Source organism: Scaptodrosophila lebanonensis, unplaced genomic scaffold (genome assembly GCF_003285725.1).
Source record: "Scaptodrosophila lebanonensis strain 11010-0011.00,11010-0021.00 unplaced genomic scaffold, SlebRS2 tig00000085-arrow-pilon, whole genome shotgun sequence".
NCBI classification, from domain to species: Eukaryota; Metazoa; Arthropoda; class Insecta; order Diptera; family Drosophilidae; genus Scaptodrosophila; species Scaptodrosophila lebanonensis.
In genome coordinates, this window is record NW_022060564.1 from 2,261,731 (window position 1) to 2,283,718 (window position 21,988).

Consider the following 21,988-nt stretch of genomic DNA (forward strand, 5'->3'; position numbering starts at 1 on the left):
TGAATGCAAATTTGACAAATTGCATGTCTCACATAATGATGAGAAAGTTTCCATACACAAGCAACTACACTGGTTGAAAAAAAATCGTACGTCAAGTCAATTCTAGGCAAAAAGTAGTGTAATGTCTCATTTGAAAGAGCAAATGTGAAAGTATAAAAATACTTTGCTGCTTTACTGATAAAAGCCTTAAAAACATACTAAAATTCCCTTGTTTTTAAATGGTGGGTTCGGTGGGTTCTAAAAAGGAAACTATAATCATAGAACTAAGCAATTGTTTAATGCATGAGCGGCAAACATAACGAAAACAAAAGTTGAGCCGGGCATGGCCAGAGATAATCTAAAATTAAGGTGTGTATTTTATTGAAGTATTTTTGTTCATCAATTAACATTTTAAATGGGCAGATGTAATCAATGCACTTAGGCAATAGGATAGTTAGATAGAGAGAGAAGAGAGAGAAAATTTGTTTACAACTTTAATTATAATATTATTATTTACAATAACTTAAATTAAACTTATAGAAAACACAAATACAGCTTAAACTAGGAATTTCGTTTTATTTAAAATGAGCATCTTTTAATTTTAAATATTTTCGATAATAAATTATTTTGACCATACACAGAAGCGCTCTCCTGATATAGACTATCTTAGGTTTATTTCAATACTTATGCCCAGTAGTGTAATCGTGCTCAGAGCCTTAGTAGAGTTCCATCATAAATCAATTGAATGCTAACCAGGCAGTCAAGTACGAAAAGCTTTGCACAATGACTTGACTTGATCTATTTAATGACAATGGCCTGTGGAAGGCAATTGAACGAGCCACTGGCAGGGCTGTGTCGGCCTGAAAATTGCCTTTTGGCAGGCACTTTTGCCTCAGCTAGCAGTCGAAGGCTTAGAACCTTTGTTGCTACACAAAAATCTGCTGAGACGTCACGACAATCCATGACGAACGAAGCCAACTGTTGGAAAACCAAAAAGAAAATAGCAGACAACGTTATCCATTATTTTTGATATTTATGTTCGGTGGCGATTCGAAATGGTTGAAGGGGCACTTGGCATTGATTTATTTGCGGAAAATCGTGTATTAAGGCAACCTAAGCATGCCAACACAATGCATGAAGGCACAAGCACAATAATGTTGCTGACGATGTTGCTGAATATTTGAGCTTTTCGATTCAGTTGTGTTGACTTGCCACAATGCCAAGTAGGAAAGGAATTATCATACGTGCAACTTTTTCATATTGCATACTAGACTCGAAAATGGAAAATATAATGCCGTTTCACAAAAGTGTCGCCATGACATAGTTGCAATGGTTATGCTGCTTCCCGAACGTTTTCAAATGTTTATATAGTAAGGGTATAATAAAATGTTGAATCTGCTTGGCCGTAAACTAAGAACAGATTTAAAGTAAATATTATACGCTGTCAACAACAATACAATATAGAACTTAATTTAAATAAAACTAAAGAAATAAAAAAGCATATAAAAATAACCAAAAAATCCAATAACGAATCCGACACGGTGGGGGAATTTTATTTGCCAAACGGCCAGCTATATACCTCTATTTATATTTTTCAAAAATTTGCTATACAAGTCTCATGTGTTTTATAGATTTTATATTGATAATATTCTTAACTAATTTCTGTTAATTAATTGTATATGTTTTTAATGAAAGGAATAGGTAGTTTTCAGCTTCAAAAAGGTTGGCAGAGTTCTCATAGCAAGCTTTCTCTCTAAATATATTTGTAGTTTCTTTTTTTTTATTTTTAAAGCAGGCTCTGCTTTTGGTTTCTATACCCAGATATTTATTTTAATATCATTCGACTACAGTTCGTTCAACGAGACACATTTAATATATATTCGGCAGCAAAAATGTCGAAAGAAGCGGTAATGTAATATTTTCTATTCGAATATTCAGACCTATACATATCTCCTTAACTTTTAGGCTAAGCCGAAGAAGCCGCTACCCAACTATAAGTTTCCTATGCATGATACGCATTTGAAAAAAACTTTGGGAAATGTGAGAGTTGCTTGCGTTTTGGCCTTGATTGCACCGCTCCTTCTGTACGTCTTTCACAATGGACCGCGTAAGACTAAGTACAAGAATTTCTATTCCACTTACGATCCGATGACATCCTTCAATCGTATGCAAAAGGGAGGCTATTTAACCTCATGTCCGGGCGGTGGCGGTGGCGGTGATAAGAAAAAAGACGATAAGAAGAAGGACGAGAAAAAGGATGACAAGAAGGACGACAAGAAAAAGAAGTAGCAGAGCGAAATGCATTAGAAAACAAAAATTACATAGAAACCCATACACAAATTCCAAACACTTGTACACTAAACAGCACAACACTAGGAAAGGAAATTTCTACGCATATGAATTCTAAGAAATTGTCAACACTCAATGACACAAAAAACTATTTGACTAGAAGGCACATTCTCGTGCCTGCACACACTATTAATAAATACTGGAGCATTGCAAATTTTGCGGAGCCCTTGACTTTTTTTTGTCCACGGAAGGGTATTGGCAAAGGTGTTCTGACATTTCCATGATAACTTCCAAGCTGCCATCATTTGTGAATCGCTGCAGCTGGTGCGTAAATGTAAATTACTAAGAAAGCCATACAAATGCAATATACTTATATAAGTACCTCGTTTTTATTTTATTTATTAAGAAATAAGTGCTTCTGTCAATGTCTAGACTGAAACTTATATACATATTATGTGTATTAAGCTTTTCATCAAACATCAAGTTGGGTTTCTGGTGAAGTTGAAATGCCATAACTACACAATTTTTGATAATGATCTAAAAAGAAGAAAATAAACTTAATTATTAAATATGTATTTTAAAAAGTCGAGTCGTTGGAAAACTTTATTCAATATTCTTTTAATTCTATATAGATTTTAAAAGCACGTATATAGATAGATTTTTGTAAATACTATTATGAAATTAGTTCGAATTATGTAAAATGGTGATTATTTCAACTAAAAATACAATTGAAATATATTTAAAAGTGTTGGTTCGTTGGTTCATTCCAAAACAAGAAAGGAATGCTAAAGTCGAGCAGGCTCAACTCTTAAATACCCTGTACCACCCCACAAAAAAGTAATTTAATTAATTTAATTAAATTAATTAATTAATTTAATTTAATTAATTAATTTAATTTAATTAATTAACTAAATTAATTTAATTAATTAACTAAATATTCCATGCATGCATAGATACATTTACAATTACATCAGAATCGTGTCTATGCGTGTTTGTGTACTTGTACATATGTATGTATGTGTGCATTGGGCCTGGTTATATGGCTATAACTTTCTTTCCAATCATTCTATCATAATGAAACTTGGTATACGGATATACAATTACTAACTGGATGTGTCTACCAAATTTCAGTTCAAAATTCCAAGAATTACGGGAGTTATAGAAAATCGTTAATAGGGGGGGAGTGGGGGGGGTGGATCAGAAAAAATGAACAAACTCGTCCTTTCTCGGTCTCAGGAGAATCTGTATACCAAGTTTGGTTATTCTAGCTCTTATACTTTCGGAGATCCTTGCGTTCATACAGACAGACAGACAGACAGACAGACGGACAGACGGACAGACGGACAGACGGACAGACGGACAGACGGACATGGCTATATCGACTCGGCTTGTCATGCTGATCAAGAATATATATACTTTGTGGGGTCTACCAAGCCTCCTTCTGTGTGTTCCATGTGCACTCGCACAAAACTAATATACCCTTGTACCCTTTGGGTACAGGGTATAAAAAGGTGAAAGTAAAGTGGAATATGTGGAATAACTAACTATTTATTACTAAGTTCAAAAAATACAACTTCCCTTATTGTTGTGTTTGACAATCACAAGCCAACCGAAGTTATATTTTTACAACAACGCTGTATTCAGCGAGCTATTGCTCCGAGACATAAAGGAATACGCAACCATACTTGTATCGGGCATTATATGCTGCATTTGTGCGGCATGGCACGTGACATGTTGTGGCTATTCCAGGACTCTGTTTGTCCTGGTCTCGCTAGTTGCCAATTAGCTTGCGTCACAATCGTGCTGCTGGTAATTATTTGGCGACATGTGCCGCTTATGTTTTCTCTGTTGTCAATAATTGATTTTGCTTGTTGCAGGATTCATGCAAAATGGCAAATCCTGCGTGTGTAGATATGTGTGATTGAATAATTAGCAGTCGTGAGCTCAACTAATCGCAGTGTCAAAAGGAGCTGATTGAATGCATTGTTGGCCATGCCACTTGGAGTATCCTGCATGTACCACAACAGCATGGCTTATCAAAACTTGAGCATCCTCCATCCGGTGTTGCTGACCAGGCCAAGGGAAGCCATAAAAACTAATTACAAACCGACGCACATTTAGTTGGCATATAAAACTTTTTACATTGCCCCCACAATTAGGAAAACAAACCCAGCCGCAGGGGCGAGCTCTTTAAAAACTCATAAACGGAATGCTACACTGGGAATACTTTAGTGATTAGTTAGACAGAAATGCACTTTTCCGCAAGGAAGACAGAGAGTGAATGGCACACAGAAATATAAAACTAACTAATATATATATATATATATACTTCATATACGATATACGTAATGCATTTATGAAGCGAGCGCTCAAACACAAAACCAAATAAAACTAAAATGCTTTGATATAAATAGTCATTTGAAACTTGATTATTTAATTACCACTTGGTCCGTATATTAGTTTGGACAAACATTTGTGCTAGAGAAACTTTATAGTAAGAAAACTTTTTGAAGAGATAAATTGCAAGAGCAATCTTAAACTAAATAAATAAAATAAATTTCAATTGAAGAAATAATAAATTAATTTTCTTCTATAAATAAACAAGTTATATTTGTGTTCATGCTGTATTCCGCAAGTCCAACAAATAACTAATTTTTAAAGTATTTTTTTTATGTCTGAACAATTGAATACTTAAGCTTCACTTGCCTAGTGCCTGTACGTTCTGAGATCCTTGTGGTTATACGGACGAAAAGTGTGCCGAACTGAAGGACTTGGCTATGACTTATCTAGTCATACTTTTACTTTAAGGTATAGGGTAAAAATAATATATTATATATGATATATTATATATCATATAAAGGTATGCTAGAAATACAAAACTTGATGTTCTTAGTACCAAAAACATTTTTATTTATGAAAGGTTTAGTACAAAACCGATTATTTAAGTTAAGAAGGGAGGATAAATAGTATTTTAGAATTATTCATGATTTCTCACTTGAAACAAGAAAGACTCGTTTGTATTAACAGTCTTTAATCTCATAAGAAACAGAGAAAATAGGTCAAATTTATTCTACTCAACTAATTAGCAAAGCTAATAATTATGCCGCGACGTCAAATGGTTAAGAAATCCCTAGGTATGGGCATTTGCTTTAATTTAATTTTGTAATTTAAAAAAGCTGTGAAATGTAAAGCTTGCTGATTTAGAGATACGCAGACCCAGGGTTAAACAGAATGAGGACATGTTAAGTCTAGCATGAAATAATTGTTGAAATGCGAACTTAAAAAGCGCACCTCGCCGGTGGGGACTCGTTTATTTTTAGAATTCGCACAATGGCGTGCATTTGAGCATGAAAATCAACACCAGCCACCAGAGAGCACACGAACTCGTGCCACGCGTCAGAGGCAAATCAAAAGCAGCCACAGTCGCAACGTGCACCACAATTGGCTTCACTCATTCATTCGGCCATTCAGTCAGTCAGTCAATCAGTCACTCAGTTTAGTCAGTCATTTAAAGCTTGAGCTTGTCTGTTGTTCGCTGCGTAGTTGATGTTGGTGTGGACGAAGGAGGTAATGGTTGCGGTTGTTAGCCATTAATCTAGCCTGTTTAAATGCTTATAAATGATATGCGACGATGTTGCACTTTAGCGCGAGCCGCAGTTCAACAGCCCCACCGACTACCAGCCACTAATTTGATGAATGAGCCAACAGAAACACGAGCATACCAAGAACACGCACACAAAATGTGCTAATGAAATAAATGGTAAAAGTCTGTCTGAGTGCACGCGCCGCCTTTATTAAAAGGCGAAACTGGTCAGCTGAAGTGTAATAAAGTGCTGCGGAACTCTGGGACTTTGGCTAAAAGTTGGTAGCAGATTTGGCAACCTCAACAATAGCTTTTGCCCTCCACATGACATAGAAATGTTCGCTGTCTGCCTGTCATTTGCAACGTGGCGAATGCGCAATGTGTGTCAAATTAATACTTTTGGAAGGCCTAATTGAAAATTGTTGTACTTGTAGTCGCATGTCGATTAAAATGAATTGATTTGATTTTCAAATAAGTGGGGAGACAATATTTTTAGAATGTTTTCCTTGATTATTAAAAAAAAGTATTAACTTGTGGTAACAGTCATTAATGGCCATGGAAAAAATCCTCTTGCAAATGCAAACTCAGTAACTAGCTATTGGTATATCCGAGTAGTAAGTAAGTAGGTAGTGGGTGCAGAGAGACACCTCGCTGTGCAAGTTAATTTTATTTTTTTTAATTTTATTATTCTTTTTTAATTCTATAATTATTTTACACATAAGTATGTACAGAGTATTTTATAGTCGGGAAACCTGACTGTAGCTTCTTCACTTGTTTCTGCATAACTTTTTTTTAAATATGCACATCTGTACATCGAACAACCGTTTAACATGCATTGAAACTCTTATTGCTCTCTACACCAGCCAGTTTCGGCACCCGAAAGTTGATTTACTGTTATTTGTCTAATAAGATTTCTCTTTCTTTTTTCTATTTCTTCCCTTTCACTATCATTTCGAGAGAGAGAGAGAGAGAGAGAGAGAGAGAGATTTCGTGAACGTGTTCTTGTGCAGCGACAAAGAGAGGCTCAGTTTTCTTTGAACGGTTGAGCGCGTCGCGTCGTTTGTTTATGTAGTGTTTATATTGTCGCCTGCACAGGGATGTGTGTGTGTGTGTGTATGTATGTATATGTGTTTTTTGTTTGTTTTTTTTTTCAAGTGCTTGTGATAAAGTGTTTTGTGCATTACTATAATCAATTAAATGGCAATATATGTATTATCAATCAAATTGATCGTTATGCACTGATCTGTAGGTAAGCATTATTTAAATGTTTTTTCATTGTTTTTATTCACACTTTTATTGCGTATAAACTCGTATAACAGTATAACACATGTGCATACATACATACTTATGTACATGTATTTATATTTGATCTCAATTATTGAAAAAACACCACAATTGGGCTTTGTATTTGCAGACATCAAATTGCCGCAAATACGCAAACTAAATGCATGTGTTTTATGTATGTACATACATATGCATGTACATATGTATGCATATTTTATATTTTGTGTGTTGCATGTTTGGCGAAGCCTAATGAGTTCACGTAGCTATAACAGTTTTCATATTTCTGCATATTTATGTTCGCCTCAGAGCGAAGCACTCGCTCTATCTCTCTCTCCCTCTTGCGAATGGCTGCAGCAGTGTTGCCAGTTGAACCATTTTTCCCTCAAGGTTTGTAGTTTATTAAAAGCTGAATAAGCATTATTATGCGGCTACTTTTAAACAGAAAGTATATTTGTAGTTTCAAGCATAATGCTGTATTAATGTAATATAAAGCTGTATTCATTTCAATATCAGGTATTTGCAGGAAGCTGCATTTAGCTATTTAATATGCGAATCTAGCTTTTTGATGCTCTAGAACAAGCAACACTGATCTGCAGATTTCTGATTGTGCGACGTTGCGTTTTGTCCAGAGAGAGTGAGTGGCCGAACATCAAACTTTTCGTGAGAGTGCTGAAGAGTCGTGTATAGGGACACGCGCTAACGTGTAAAGCCGTTTATGTGAAACGGTGTTTGCATGCGTAGCTACACTCCACGCCACTTCAATAGGATTGCCCTAAGTCTGTGTTCTATTTCCCACTACTGCCAAGCCAAGCATGCTAGAGTCATACAGTTATGTACATTTCTTGAATTTTTGTTTTTAAATTTCTTGATTTTCTTAGCTTGTTTAATTATTCTACACATACATATATATGTATGTATATCATACAATATATGCACACAGTATTTGAAAGTCGGGAAACCCGACTTTAGCTTCTCCACTTATTTTAAATACTCAGCTGAATATACATACATGATGTTGATTTGATTTCGCCAACACTTCAAATGCAAACTAACAAATATTTACGCATAAAATTTCTTTAGTACTAGAAATACGTTTGCGTCAGCAAGTAGCAAGCACGAAGCGAAAATTATATTGAGGTATTGTGTTCACGATGTGACAGATTAAACAACAGCAAATTACAGTCAAATAGTCAAACAATCTGCTATGAAATCTCGATGCTATAAAAGATGGTTGTTCAACCAGTAGGCCTTTAGTTAACAGATAATGGCGCATCTAGTCGTCTTTCAACCAATTCTGCTGCTCACTCTTGGTGCGGCTCTGGTGGTGGCCCAAACCAATTACTGCTCTTCGAGTCTCTGCGGGAGCTCCCAGCATATAGCATGTGGAAACACAGGCGTAGGTTTTAAACAAATTTACATACGGTTAAAATATGGTGTATAGAATTTCCAAATACTAGGCATGGTCCTCGGCCTGCCCCACTAGTCCGGCCCCCATAGCAGTTGCCATAACGCCAGCCCTGAGAACGCAAATTGTGAGAGGTCACAATATAAGACGACAAAGGTTGGCTGCAGGTAATCTTCCCGGTTTTAGACCGGCTGTTCGCATGGCCCCTGTCAGATGGAACAATGAACTTGCTCAGTTGGCGGCCCTCAATGTCAAGCAGTGCGTGATGCAGCATGATGCATGCCACAATACGGCTCAATTCAAGGCTAGTGGACAGAATTTGGCAATGGTCGGCTATGGCGGTGCCCGATCAAGCAGAACGAATCAGCAGTTGGTCGCTCAGTCCCTCACCATGTGGTGGACTGAGTATAGGGTAACAACAATGGCACAAATTAACGCATATCCCAGTAACTACAACGGGCCGTAAGTACCTTGCCCACAAATATAATCAACAGATATATATTATTTAACTTGCAGAGCAATTGGCCATTTCACGGCAATGGCTCAGGAGAAGAACACACATGTGGGGTGTGCAGCGGCGCGTTATTTTCGGAATAATATGAACTATTGGCTGTTCGCATGCAATTACGCTACTACGAACTATATAGGTCTACCCGTCTATACGGCGGGGCCCACCGCATCTAAATGCACGAAGGGCAGGAACGTGAATTTCAATGCCCTCTGCAAGGTTACTGAAGTCTATAATTTGTGAATCTCTTCAATGGTTTTATAAACTATTAAAATATAAAGTAATGGAAAACCATATGAATGTGTTTCTTATTATTTAGATTCGAAGACAGTAAAAGTGGAACTTCTTTCAAAACGCTTTAAAAAAGGTTATGTTTAATTTTTGTTTTGTCTGTCGGCAATCTATTCAAACCGGAGAGTGATATTTATCCCAAATATTTATTCGTATTATAAAAATATATTTTTACCTTATCGTTTGATTTTACACAAATATTTACTCAAAAATTTCAAGTGTTTTAGTTCTAAATGCTTTTTAAAAACAAAATACTTCGTAAAGATTTACCGGTCATAGACCTCACTGACTTTGCAGAGGGCATCGAAATTCTTGTGCGTGCCTTTCGTGCATTCGGATGCGCTGGGTCCTGCCGTATAGACAGGTTGGCCTATAAAGTTCGTAGTGGCGTAATTGCATGCAAACAGCCAATAGTTCATATTATTCTGGATATAACGCGCCGCGGCACACCCCACATGTGTGTTCTTCTCCTGAGCCATTGCCGTGAAATGGCCAATTGGTCTGCAAACAAAATAATATATGTATATCTGTCCATTATATTTGAGGACAAGGTGCTTACGGTCCGTTGTAGTTACTGGGATATTCGTTAATTTGTGCCATTGTTGTATCCTTGTGCTCACTCCACCACATGGTGAGGGACTGAGTGACCAACTCCTTATCCGTTTTGCTAGATTGGTCACCGCCATAGCCGATCATTGCCAGATTCTGCCCACTAGCCTTGAATTGGTCCGTATTGTGGCATGCATCATGTTGCATCTCGCACTGCTTGACATTGAGGGCCGCCAGCTGAGCAAGTTCTTCGCTCCATCTGACAGAGGCCATGCGAGCGGCTGGTTCAAAACCGGGCAGATTGCCTGAAGCCAATCTTTGTCGTCTGAAATTGTGACCTCTGAAAATTTGATTCTTGAGTTGTGGGGTGATGTCAACTGCTATGGGGGCCGGACTCGTGGGACAGGCCGATGACCAGTCCTAGTATTTGGAAATTGTTTATATCATTCCGACAGTGTGAAAATATTTTTCAAACCTACGCCTGAGTTTTCACATGCTATATGCTGGGAGCTGCCGCAGAGACTCGATGAGCAGTAATCGGTGTCTGCCACCACAAAAGCCGCACCAAGGGTGAACAGGAAAACTTTTTGAAAGACGCCTAGATGTGCCATTATCTGTTAACTAAATTGTAGTGCACGCTGAGTGGTTGAACAACCATCTTTTATAGCACCGATATTACAAACTCAATTATTTGTTTATTTAATTGTAATTGTTCCTTGTTTAATCAGTCAATCACTATAGTTTTTTAAACAATCATTACGCTCTATGCCTTCCCTGCCTTATTGTATTTACGTTTAGCATTAAATTAGTAAATTAGGCTGACATTTGAAGTTCAGATGTATTTGTATTTTGAAGAAACATCTGCTCTAACGTGTTTTTAGGCAAGTTCCAAGAGTGTCTATGCCTAACAGCTAAATATGTATTTGTTTATTTGCATGGGGGGGGGGGGGGGTATTGTAATATTGTTGAAGTTAATGTATATTCAGCTGAATATTTAGGTCTCTCAAATAACGATAGCGGACATGGTTTGAAAGATTTCAATGCTTCTCCTATAACCACTTTATTTTGCAGAAGAAGGCCTCTTTAGTTTGCTGAAACCATAAGGCAGATAGATAATACTTGCTTACATACTGACGTTTGAAAATTATATATATACATATTACTCGTTTATATGAAACAATTTGTGCTCTTTTAGGTGAAACCTCTGAAGAGAGAGAGAGAGCGGAACTTTGTTAAAATTGTTTCTTTAAACTAATAGTTCTATTCCATAAATTTTGAAGGAAGTTAAGGGTATACAAATATAAAAAGGGCGCGCGTTGCTTTTGTGTTTATTTTGTTTTTATTGTGGAAAATATTGACATAAAACTACGTCATTACAGAATTTCTTCTAAAGAATAAATGAATTAAAAATTTGTCATTGCAAAACATTTATTAGACGGAACTCGTATGGTAAAAATAGTACGCGTGGTATGTAGAACCAAACCAAAATAGAAAAGTTTAAACAACAGTAGTTTAAAGTTTGTTTTATTTGCAGTTCAAATAAATAAATAACATTATGACAGTTAATTTTTTATAGAAAAGACAATAACCTTTCATACCTCGATAACAAATTGAAACTTTTGTTCATATTTAAGTGTATAACTTATTTAGACAACGAAAACTTCTGATTATACAATTTCTATAACCATGAATCCAGATGTTTTTTAAAACTTCCTATATTTGTTGATTAAATGTAGATAATATAATTCTAAACCTTTGCTGTATATTTTGCTTAGAGGAATTGACTCTACATTACTGTTATTTTAATCTGAACTTGTTTTGCGCTGTATGCATTAATTAAATTCTAATGTTGATGTTAGAATACTAAAAATAATTTATTGTGCATTATATAAGTGAAGGTTTATAAATTTCTCTTAAATTTGAGCTTAATAAGTCACTGAATTGTTAAAAAAATATGCTTATAGCTAATAATTGTAAGCTATGCTGCGTACAACTCAACATAAAATGTAAAATTATATTTAAGAGTGTACTTTACTTTAATAATCCATTTTTATATGCACTCGACTAAAGGCCATTGCCGAGCTTAAGTGCACTTCTAATACCTTTCATCATAAAAATCAAATTGCTGTTTGTGAAAAAATAAAAATTTTCCAATTTTACCTTAGCTGCGGCTATCCTTATTCTGCAGCCGCTTTATTCCCTTGGCAATGCCATTAAATTCGAATCGAAATCCCCAGCATTATTTGATGACTCGCCCGTTTCACTACACAAACAAAATGTTCGGACAGTGTTCAGTCATTGCACCGTGTCCCTTTTTAGAAAACCGTAAGCCAACAACAAATATCCTCAGCTCTAGTCCTAGCCCAGTCCAGCATTGACAGAGCAAGCCAACTAATCCAGCGTCATAGCATTATCAAGAGCATTTGGCGAATCGTCTGCACCTGGCAAATGGCTTTTGTCTGGCAGGCAACCAAGCCTAATTGTATGCTATGAATTCCATAAAATGTTTGCTTCCATTTTATTTTAAATTTCGCCACGTTTTTGCATTGTTGTTACTGAGATTATTTTTAAACATGCAATACTCTCTTGGAAATGGACACAACTTGTGGGTACACTAGTTTTTGGCAATGCTATGGGAAAAAATTAAAGGCACTTCAAATTTCGTTTTAACGGCCCATTTATTTCAAGTAGGTCCCATAAAATGCAAACTTTATTTCTTTAATTGATTCATAGCTTTAAGAAAATAATAAAAAATAAACGCTTTACCGAAGCAAGTAAATTTAATGCAGGAAGTGGTTTATTATCAGTTGATCGTAAAATTGACAAGTTTTTTAGACAAGAAAGTGTATTAAATTTTGAATGAAGATATCTCGTGTCTTATTTTCACTTCTTCTTATTTAATTTTTATTATGTTTTCTTTATAATTCAGATAGTTTCAAGCATCTTGTAAAGAAACGCTCCATTAGCTTAAAGCTATAGATGTACGAGAAATGATGGTCGGCATCAACAAAAATCTAGTGGAAGAATTGAAGCTAAATTTTTGTTGTTCGGTTGGTAGTTATACCTATATTTACCATTTCATCAAAGAGTATATTCGCATCTTGTAACTTTTTGGCCAATACATGCGTATGTTCAATGGGAACATTGTCATCGGCTGTCCCATGCATCAGTAATAGCTGGTGCGATCGGAGATTTTCAATATCATTTAGAGTGCTGCTTCTGTTGAAATCCCTTAATTGCTCCACTGTGTCCAGCAGGCCCATATATCTTTCTCCATACCAGTTTTCTAATTGGGTATTCAAAAGTGTTTACTTTATGAATGTGAGCCAAGAAATAGAGGTCTATCCAGGACTTACTATACAGAGTCCATGTTGTAACGGGTGCTCCGGCTGCGCCGCATTGGAAGACTCCCTTATCATCAGCTTGCAGAATTTTGATAACCATATAGCCTCCATAGCTGTGTCCCCAAATACCTGTCCGTTTGCTATCTACATAGGGTAGGTTTTCCTGAAACCAATGCGTTACATGCAGTTGATCCTGCACTTCAAAGTCTCCCAAGTGATTGTTAACAGAAAATTGTAGGCTTCTACCCTTATTGGGAGTACCCCGTCCATCGATGTAGGCCCAAATGACATTATGTTTGGTTGTCATATAATGTTGAAATTCAATTTTAAATTGCTTGGAAACCACTGTAGTATGCGGCCCACCATAAACGTAAACCAGAAGCGGATACTTCTTGGTTTCAGAAAAATTTGGAGGTAACTGGAGCTTGGCATAGCCAGAGCTGCCATCGGCCAAGGTAACATTCATGTACTTGCTAATGGGCTGAAGTTTGTTGGCCACTTGTAGGCGTATATCACTGAACTTTTCAATGACACGTAGTACCCTCCTCGCCTATAAAGAGTGGTTGTTTCTTGTTAAGTCTGTGGAATTTAAATGTTGAAAAACATACATTGGTTTCCAAAATAATGGAATATGGTACACTAGGTCCCCGACAGAATGCTGCAAAGAGCGAAAAGTCGTCATTAAATGAGGCATCGGCATGTTCACAGACAGTTCCTTCCTCATCACGCAATTCACAGGTGAGGCACTCATCGTTGCTAAAGATATGGGCGACTGCAGGATCGTTCGGCCTTGTGGCTTGATAATAACTAGAAGGTGGATATGAAAACTCTCTTTTGTTTTATAAAACAGCACACTACATACATCTTGTCATTTTTTTCATCATATCCATAGATCTTAAGGACGGTAAAGTTGCCTCTGCTTTGCCATATATTTTTACCAGTCTCCAGATCCATGTTCCATATCTGATACCAATCGTCGATCCAGTAAAGGAAAATACAATTTCTCCCGCTGTTGACAACTTCTATATTTGTGCCATGATCATAGGAGTTTACTCCCTCAACCCAGCCGTTTAATTCTTGCAAACGCTTGACCTGAAGAACTACAATAGTTAAATAGGTAGCTTTTCTTTTCTCGACTCACCTCTTGACAAACACCACTAGTGGCGCAAACTTGAAATGTGGACACGTTTTGGCGTCGATTTAGCCATATAACCAGCAAGTGAGTATGATTTAACCAAAGATATCTATCCAAATAGCTATCTGGTCCGACTATATCTTCAGGAGCCTTGACGCTCACTTGCTCTAGAGCGGGATTTCTTAAGTCATATATTTGGAGATATTGTGTTCCTTTTTCGGCGCCTATCTTAGCATATTTGATGTCCTTTTCTTTTACATACTGATTGGAAAAGCCATCTATATCGCCATACAGTAACAATTTGTGGAACTTTACTCGACTTTCGTCCTGGATAGTGACGGCAACTTTAGTTCCATCTGGCGAAGGTATATGGTTTACAAATTCGGTAGACTCAGGGGGTGTTAAGCATTTTAAGTTAACGTTTTCAAGTCTCAAACAGAGGGTCCTATTAGAGGTGAAAATTAATCGGTTCTCTTGGCTATAACTGGTGATATTACTATATAGAACTTTTGCACTTGCGCCTTCAATGTTGAGGAGAGTGTAATTCGACGGATAACTAGACGATATAAAAAGTTCCTTTTCATCTGCACTTAAATCGATAATCGGTTCGCTTTTGTAATATTTTCCCTGTAAAGAATGTTGTTATAATTGTTCTTAAATATTTATTTGAATTCTTACCAACTCCTCTCTACTTAGAAGTACTTTTGTCTTCTGCGTGCGGACATTGTACAATTCCAGATCACTACTATTGGTTGCATAATAGAATTTCTCAGCTACCAGAGGCATTCATTAGCAGTTAATAAAACTTTTGATAAGGTTTCTAATGCTAGACCTACCTGTCAACCATTTGCCAGTTATGAAAAGTGAGTACTTGAGTTGGTCCGCTGTAGTAATTTCCTCAAGTTCCCAAGGTGTTTTTGAAGGTTCGTTGGAGGCCTCTGTAAATCCAATAGGCCCGAAAATAATTGAAACCAATGCTAATAGTTGAAAAGCCATTGTCAGAATCGAACAATCGCTGTAACGTTATGTCTTTATATACAGAATGGATGCATAAATCAAAAAGCTAATTATTTTAAAACATTAAAATTATTCTGCTATCATTCTCAATAAGTATACAATTACCATAAACCATGAACACGTAATTATCTATTACCTACTACCATTGACAACTATGTTGCCAGTAATTTAATGTAGCTGTGAAAACATTGTATTTGTGAAAATATTGCGACGTTCAAAGGCGTGTTATTCGATTTTTTTGGCTTTCTAATATTAATACTTAAAATATATTATTAGTGTTCTCTATTTTTCTTTTGAATTATATGTTTTCAAGTCGACATTGCAAGTTTATAGTAGTTGTACAGTAGTATGTAATCATAAAGTTAGATTTTATTTTAAATATATTAGTTTAAATTGAAAATTTGATTATCTGAAATAGCTTCAAATTATCAAGACTATTTCTTTTTCCATTAATTTTCATAATATCATTGCTGTTTTAATCGCCATAGTATCTTCATGCCATTGAAGACTCAGTGAGATTCGAAATAATATTATAAATCAATGCAATAAAAATCAACTGAACCTTTTTCTAGAGTATCTATAAGTTGAACGACTACTACTCTCGATTCCTATGTTATTTTATGGCACTTATTTGTAGCTGGAACAAAAACGTGTCCGGATTTGCGTTCGCATTTGCGTGTGCACAATTAAATTAAAAAAGCGCTTCCACAAATTGTGCATTTGCTTTTGGCTAAAAAGTGGGCAGACATTGAACTTTGACCAGTCGAGCGGATTTTAAAACTCTGCTGCACATTCATAAATTGGAGCTACACATTGACTTCACGATTTCCATACATACGAGTACTATATATCTTAAATTAGGCTTGCCTGCAAGCCTGTGCGTGCATTGAACTTAAGCCCTCCTATATCAGACGATTTCAATATGTTGCGCGTGTTGGGCATTGCTGGCGATTATAAATATAAGCACTACGAGCTGACTCGCCCAATGTCAATGCTTTCATACAACAATTGTTGTGTTTGTGTGTGCGTTAAGGCGTTGCATACTTTGCGGCGCGCACAGCACATTGTTATACGAGTATCTGATGTTGCTGCTCTGTATGCTGTTGGGTGTCGACTCGCATATTTTAGCCCCTCTTCGCTGCCGCGTCTTACGAGCAACTTTCAAGTGTTTGCACAAAAAATCTAATGAAATTTGAGCACAATTTTGAACTTATAATGGGTTGGCACAATCGAAGGCTGAGGGTAGGGATAAGACTAAAGACTAAGACGAAGGCACAGACCGCGTCTAATGCAATAGCAAGAGCGCTGCCAAGTAGTGATGTGCATGTGAGAAAGTTTGTCTTTGTGGTAAAAAAGAGCTTTGTTGTGCTTTCATTTTTGCTATAAAGATAATTAATATAAAATTGAATTGTTTAAATTTGAACTGTTTATGTATTTATTTACTTATTTATTAAACTTTTCATTTTTTTATCATATTATTTTTCATTTATTAAATATTTGATTTTTGAAGTTATTTATTTTTAAAAGATAGATTTATTTATTTATTTATTAAATTATTAATTTTTTTTTAAGCCTTATCCTAGCTTTACAAGTACCAGTTTAGTTTTAAGTTATTACGATATTCATTAGATATTTATTTCTTATTTTATTCAATTTAATTCAATTTATTGTAATTGTTACTAATATTTTTATTTTCCTTAGCTTTAATGATTATTTTTTTATTTCTTATTGTATATTATTATTTTATTTGCGTGTCTTCGAGGATTTTAGTATCTTGAACGCCTGGCCACATTTACAAAAATTCACGTTTTGCGCTCACCTCTATTCTGTATTTGTTTAAGTTGGGGAAAACAATTTTAGCCAAAAAGTTTGTGCTCGACTAAAATTTATTTTATCGCGTATCGAATATTGAACAGATACGAGTACTACGACGATGGGCAGTTCCTATTAGAAATGCGTGGGCACTTCGGCTTGGCTGTTTTCTTTTTTGTCGCTTAACGTTGTTGTTCTAGGGAGAGCGTTATTGCTGAGACAACAAATTCGGTGGAAATTTAATAAATTAAGTTGTACACTCGATGGAGAGGGGAGGATAAGTGATGACTGCACTTTTGGGGCCACCATCATGTGTCGCTTAAACGTTAAAAGCTGTGCCCGCAGTCAACTCCTACAATTTGGCTTGGGCTTTACAAAGTTAATGGCATAGAAGCAGTGCCTAAAAGCCTGATACAGCCTCGTATGTACGAGTATACGAGTGTCATTGACAGACAGTGTGAGTAATTTCTTTTGACATCCGCAGTATTGAGTCAGCGTATCTAATGCATATTTTTAAATTCTTTTGGAACACAACTTGACAAGGGAGTGTGAAGCATATTAAGTACCTATTACATTGTGCATGTGACGGAGTTATTCCTGGTATGTTCCAAGGATAAAGTAATTAAAGAGTGGTTTTGGGCTTTTTTAATTTTTTAATCAATACTTTTAAAACTAAAACTTCATTAAAATGTGTTGATTTGGCACGGAAAAAGCTTAAATACTTAAAAAGAATTGTCAATGAGTGATTTGATAATGTGTTATAGAATGATAAATAATTATAATAACTGTCCACCAGTATCACCAAATATTTGTTGCTTTGTTGTCCAACTCTACGACAGCGAAAAGTTCGTCTATTAAAACAGAATTCCTATTCACTAAATAAATAACATTTGAGTTGAAATCCAATTCATGACGCCTCCAATTAATAACATAATTACTCAGTAAAAAGAGGAACGAAGTATTTTATATATTATATTTGACTAAATATTTTTCTGCATGTCTGGTTTGATCATAAAGTATTTTGAACTCAATTTAAGTTGAGGAATTATTGCCCAGTTCAAGAAAGATAGACCAGTTTGCGTTTTGAGATTCTAGAAATAAATTGGAAGAGTTTTTCGATTCGAAATACATTGAAGTTTACTCTGAATATAAATGAACTTTTTTAAATGAATAATTTCTAAAGAGCCTATTGCCGGATATGTAATTTCTGTCCATCTTCAGTTGTTATTGTAAATCAAGTGTGTACAGCATTTGTATTATTTGTATATTGTTTTATCTATGAGTTGCAATGAATTTTCAATAAATATGCCTCTTCTTCTGAACGCACTTAAATAAAACATAGATAAATTACTCTGATTATCCATATGGATCAGAAGCGTGCCAATAACATTAAGTCCTTATCTACTTAAAGTGTTATTTACTATAGCTATCCGTTAATCCAATTGCTCTCCGACTTGTACTTTCCCTATTTGCAAGCACCACTCACTAAATTACGACAATCAAGCTTGATTGCACCAATATGCAGAGTCATCGTGCTGTGCGCTACCTTGTTTCCGCCAAGCAGGACACTGAACTTGGCCCTTTAATTGCTGTCAGGCCACTGAACTAATGGCTGGGGACAACAGCACCAAATATACTAACAAGAAGGAAAATTACACCAAAAATGTTGCCCCACAGTTTGCCACTGCACTGTCATTATTAATATTATTATTAATGGGGATTGGGACATGGAGGTTAAGCGCGCAAGTAAAAGTGAGTGCAAGGCACGACTTTTTGCGAGTTATTGACACTGAACTTGCCCTTAAAGACTGCCACCTCATCTTCTCACCTGGGAGGGAGCATGGTGCGCATTTGATAGCAATTATGAGCTTCCGGTGGCAATTCTCGCAACTCACCCACGACTGCATTCACACCTATACCCACGCACTTTCCTATTTAGAGCCTTTAATTAAATTCTACGCGCACAATCTGCCAAATGCTGGAGGCAATTCTTATGCGCAATTAGAAATTTGTTGACGTGGGCAAAAGCCGACCAGGACGAACTAATTGAATTGTCTATCCATGTAGGTGTGTGTAGCTATTGTGTTATCCCAAGCAAAGTAGTGTGTCAAATATCCATCGGACTTAATTCATTTATTATATAAGGAAATAAGCTTGTTTGCATTAAAGATCTGCTAGAAATTAAAATAGGATAGAATAAGTCAAAGCTGGCGGGATTGCTCTCTTAATATGAAACTGGGTTACAGTTGTTGTTCTATTCGCTTTTACACTCATTGAGATTTAAATGAAATTAAATATAATACTAGTAGAGCAGTAATGTTCCGATATCTAAAATCACGTTTGTTATTAATTTTTATTTTCATTTAACTGTTAAACATGCAAACAAATTTCACAACCATTTTTCGAATTTTATACCCAACTACAGATTTCTTCTTTAAAAAGTTCTGTTGAATTTCGCTTTTAAAACCGACTTTTCATGTCGGTTTCATTTGTGTATATTAAGCCGGTTTTAAATATCAGTTTTGCCCTTTAAAAAACCAGACCTTTTAGTTCAAAAAATATTAGTTAAAACAATTGATACGAAAAAATGAAGCTTAATTGTTGGCCAAGCACCATAAATTTGGTGATTGCTTTCTACTTTTTGTTGGTTTATTTGATGACCGATATTATATTATATCACGAATTGTTGAAAGCTAACATGAGTTGGGAAAGAAATAATATCATTTGTCAGCTGTCTGGAAAAAACTGTAGATGTGAATTTATTCATACTGATACGCCATTAGTGATCATATCTGAAGACATCGATTTAAAGGAATGGTACTAAAATTTCTTTCATATATTTATCTGATTATTTTCTTTCTTTCTTCCTTAGTTTTTTATTTCCTCTTCTACTAATATATATCTAATTTTCTATGCACCACGTAATATAATTGTAGGCTTTTATAAATATAGTACATACATTAAAATTGTCTTTAATTATAGCCTGTTTTCTTTATATTTTCTTAACTTTTAATTTCTGAGTATAATTATTCGTTCAGGACCTCATGAAATATGCAACATTTCAGAATTAATAATACAAGAAATCAAAAGATATTTGCCAATAATTTATAATTCTTGCATCTATCTTTCAAAGCTTAAAGTTAATAGACTTTAATAAATCGAATAAAGCAAACTTCTCCACATTTCATTGAACAAAATAATCGCTATAAATATGAGTATATCATTCATTATCCTTATAGCTATACAATGCCATAGGGCAATAATTTGATATGATTTATAAAATTAACGTTTGGGGTGCGCACATAAAAATACATATTTACTGTTCATGTATACTGCCTTTTTCACACATTTAAAGTGTTCAATCAATTGATTGGCTGACAGCTTTATAAGGCGTTACCAAATGCGTTTAGGCATCATAGAAGTCAGTCCAGTCAGAAGGCAGTCGAAGAGCCGCCCAAAAAGCATAAACGTTTACCAAAATGGAGCCAATTTTTCACATTAATGCGCGACGCGGCTGAGCGACTGTTGAAAAGCGAGGCCAGACAAACTGGCCGAGAATAACCAAGTATACCAAGTTGCCAGACGGGGGTATGAGAGGAATGAGATAGCCAGGGATGGAGTGGATAAGCTTGTCAAATGCTTCAGTAGCTTTAAGCCCATCAACTCATGTTGTTATAAACGAATATAAAATTAATATTATGACAAGCAGATGCGTTTCGAAGGTAGAATTGAAATTTCATAATTTATTTGTCCCCGATCGGCATTAAATAGATTTGGAAGAACAACAAGCTCTTTGAGGCAACTCTAAGAATTCATTTTTAGGTATTGGTTTCTCTCTTGTATATATACTACATTTACAATATTATTTTCATATGATAGCGAAGCTAATATTTAAAATTTAACCTTCAAGTGGGGGTTAGTTTGCATTAAAAACATTAAGCACTTTTATAAAAAGCACTAAAGTACAGGAGACCTAAAAATAAATTATATATAAATAAATTAAATATTTAAAAAAAATAAATTATATATAAATAATAAATTATAAATATATTATAAATTGTTGTCTAATGTATATATTGCATGCAAAATAAAATTAAATAGAGTATTCAGTAGAGACTCAGGCTACATCACAAATTCAAATTGTCTTGCCAATAGCTTTCAGAAGCGCTTCTCTATTATTCGGCCATCCCTGGTTATACATAGAATGTCTGAGCAGCGCCTTGCCACTTTAAGCTTCATTGAGCCGTATTATATTTCTACAGCATTGCAGACGCCAGCGCTTATTTGTTTTCCCGCTTTTCGCTCCGCTTAACAAATTTGGCTTATAGAATGTGGCCGCACTTTGGGGCACATTAATCGGCCAGAAATTTAAAGCAGCTTCAACCTACAAGTAGTTCACTTAAAGTCTACAAAATTTTCGCATGGCCATAAAAGTAATTGGCAGTTTCATTTTGTGGGGCAGTTGGGCTAAGAGAGAAAAAAAAAAGAAAACGCTGAATTGAAATTGTTTCCAAAGCTGGCTAGCAGGGGACAATAGCCGGATAGTCTGGCATCTGGTATTCGTACCGTATTTGTGATATGTTGCCCTGGTTACGCTGCACGAGTGGCATATTCGGGCTGACACTTATACTTGTATACTATGTTCGTAGGTATATTTAAATACATATGCGGAGGTTGTGGAACACAAAGCGAAAAGAGCATGGCCGTGTCGCAACAAGTCCTGTTGTACAACAAAGCGTTGTAACGCTTCTAACAATGACAAGACCTGAGCAAGCGACCAAATGCGCACAGT

The 21,988-nt window shown here is 35.7% G+C and overlaps 4 protein-coding genes across 4 annotated transcripts; 2 read left to right on the forward strand and 2 right to left on the reverse strand.

Moving 5' to 3' along the window:
* The first annotated feature begins 1,821 nt into the window (after nt 1-1,821).
* On the forward strand, nt 1,822-2,491 carry LOC115626491. Its single transcript, XM_030521875.1, has 2 exons — nt 1,822-1,886; nt 1,945-2,491. The coding sequence occupies exons 1-2, from the start codon at nt 1,872-1,874 to the stop codon at nt 2,266-2,268; spliced, it is 339 nt and encodes a 112-aa protein (XP_030377735.1). The 5' UTR covers nt 1,822-1,871; the 3' UTR covers nt 2,269-2,491.
* A 5,908-nt stretch (nt 2,492-8,399) lies between these two features.
* Nucleotides 8,400-9,342, forward strand: LOC115626562 (venom allergen 3-like). The gene is made up of 3 exons (XM_030521941.1): nt 8,400-8,531; nt 8,593-9,002; nt 9,057-9,342. The coding sequence occupies exons 1-3, from the start codon at nt 8,400-8,402 to the stop codon at nt 9,289-9,291; spliced, it is 777 nt and encodes a 258-aa protein (XP_030377801.1). The 3' UTR covers nt 9,292-9,342.
* Nucleotides 9,343-9,567: 225 nt separating this feature from the next.
* LOC115626564 (venom allergen 5-like) lies at nt 9,568-10,499 on the reverse strand. Its single transcript, XM_030521942.1, has 3 exons — nt 10,368-10,499; nt 9,899-10,308; nt 9,568-9,840 (listed from the first exon to the last, which is right to left on the reverse strand). The coding sequence occupies exons 1-3, from the start codon at nt 10,497-10,499 to the stop codon at nt 9,606-9,608; spliced, it is 777 nt and encodes a 258-aa protein (XP_030377802.1). The 3' UTR covers nt 9,568-9,605.
* Nucleotides 10,500-12,727: 2,228 nt separating this feature from the next.
* On the reverse strand, nt 12,728-15,363 carry LOC115626565 (venom dipeptidyl peptidase 4-like). Its single transcript, XM_030521943.1, has 8 exons — nt 15,204-15,363; nt 15,046-15,140; nt 14,374-14,994; nt 14,095-14,324; nt 13,841-14,039; nt 13,245-13,782; nt 12,963-13,174; nt 12,728-12,902 (listed from the first exon to the last, which is right to left on the reverse strand). The coding sequence occupies exons 1-8, from the start codon at nt 15,361-15,363 to the stop codon at nt 12,807-12,809; spliced, it is 2,151 nt and encodes a 716-aa protein (XP_030377803.1). The 3' UTR covers nt 12,728-12,806.
* Between the last annotated feature and the right edge of the window lie 6,625 nt (nt 15,364-21,988).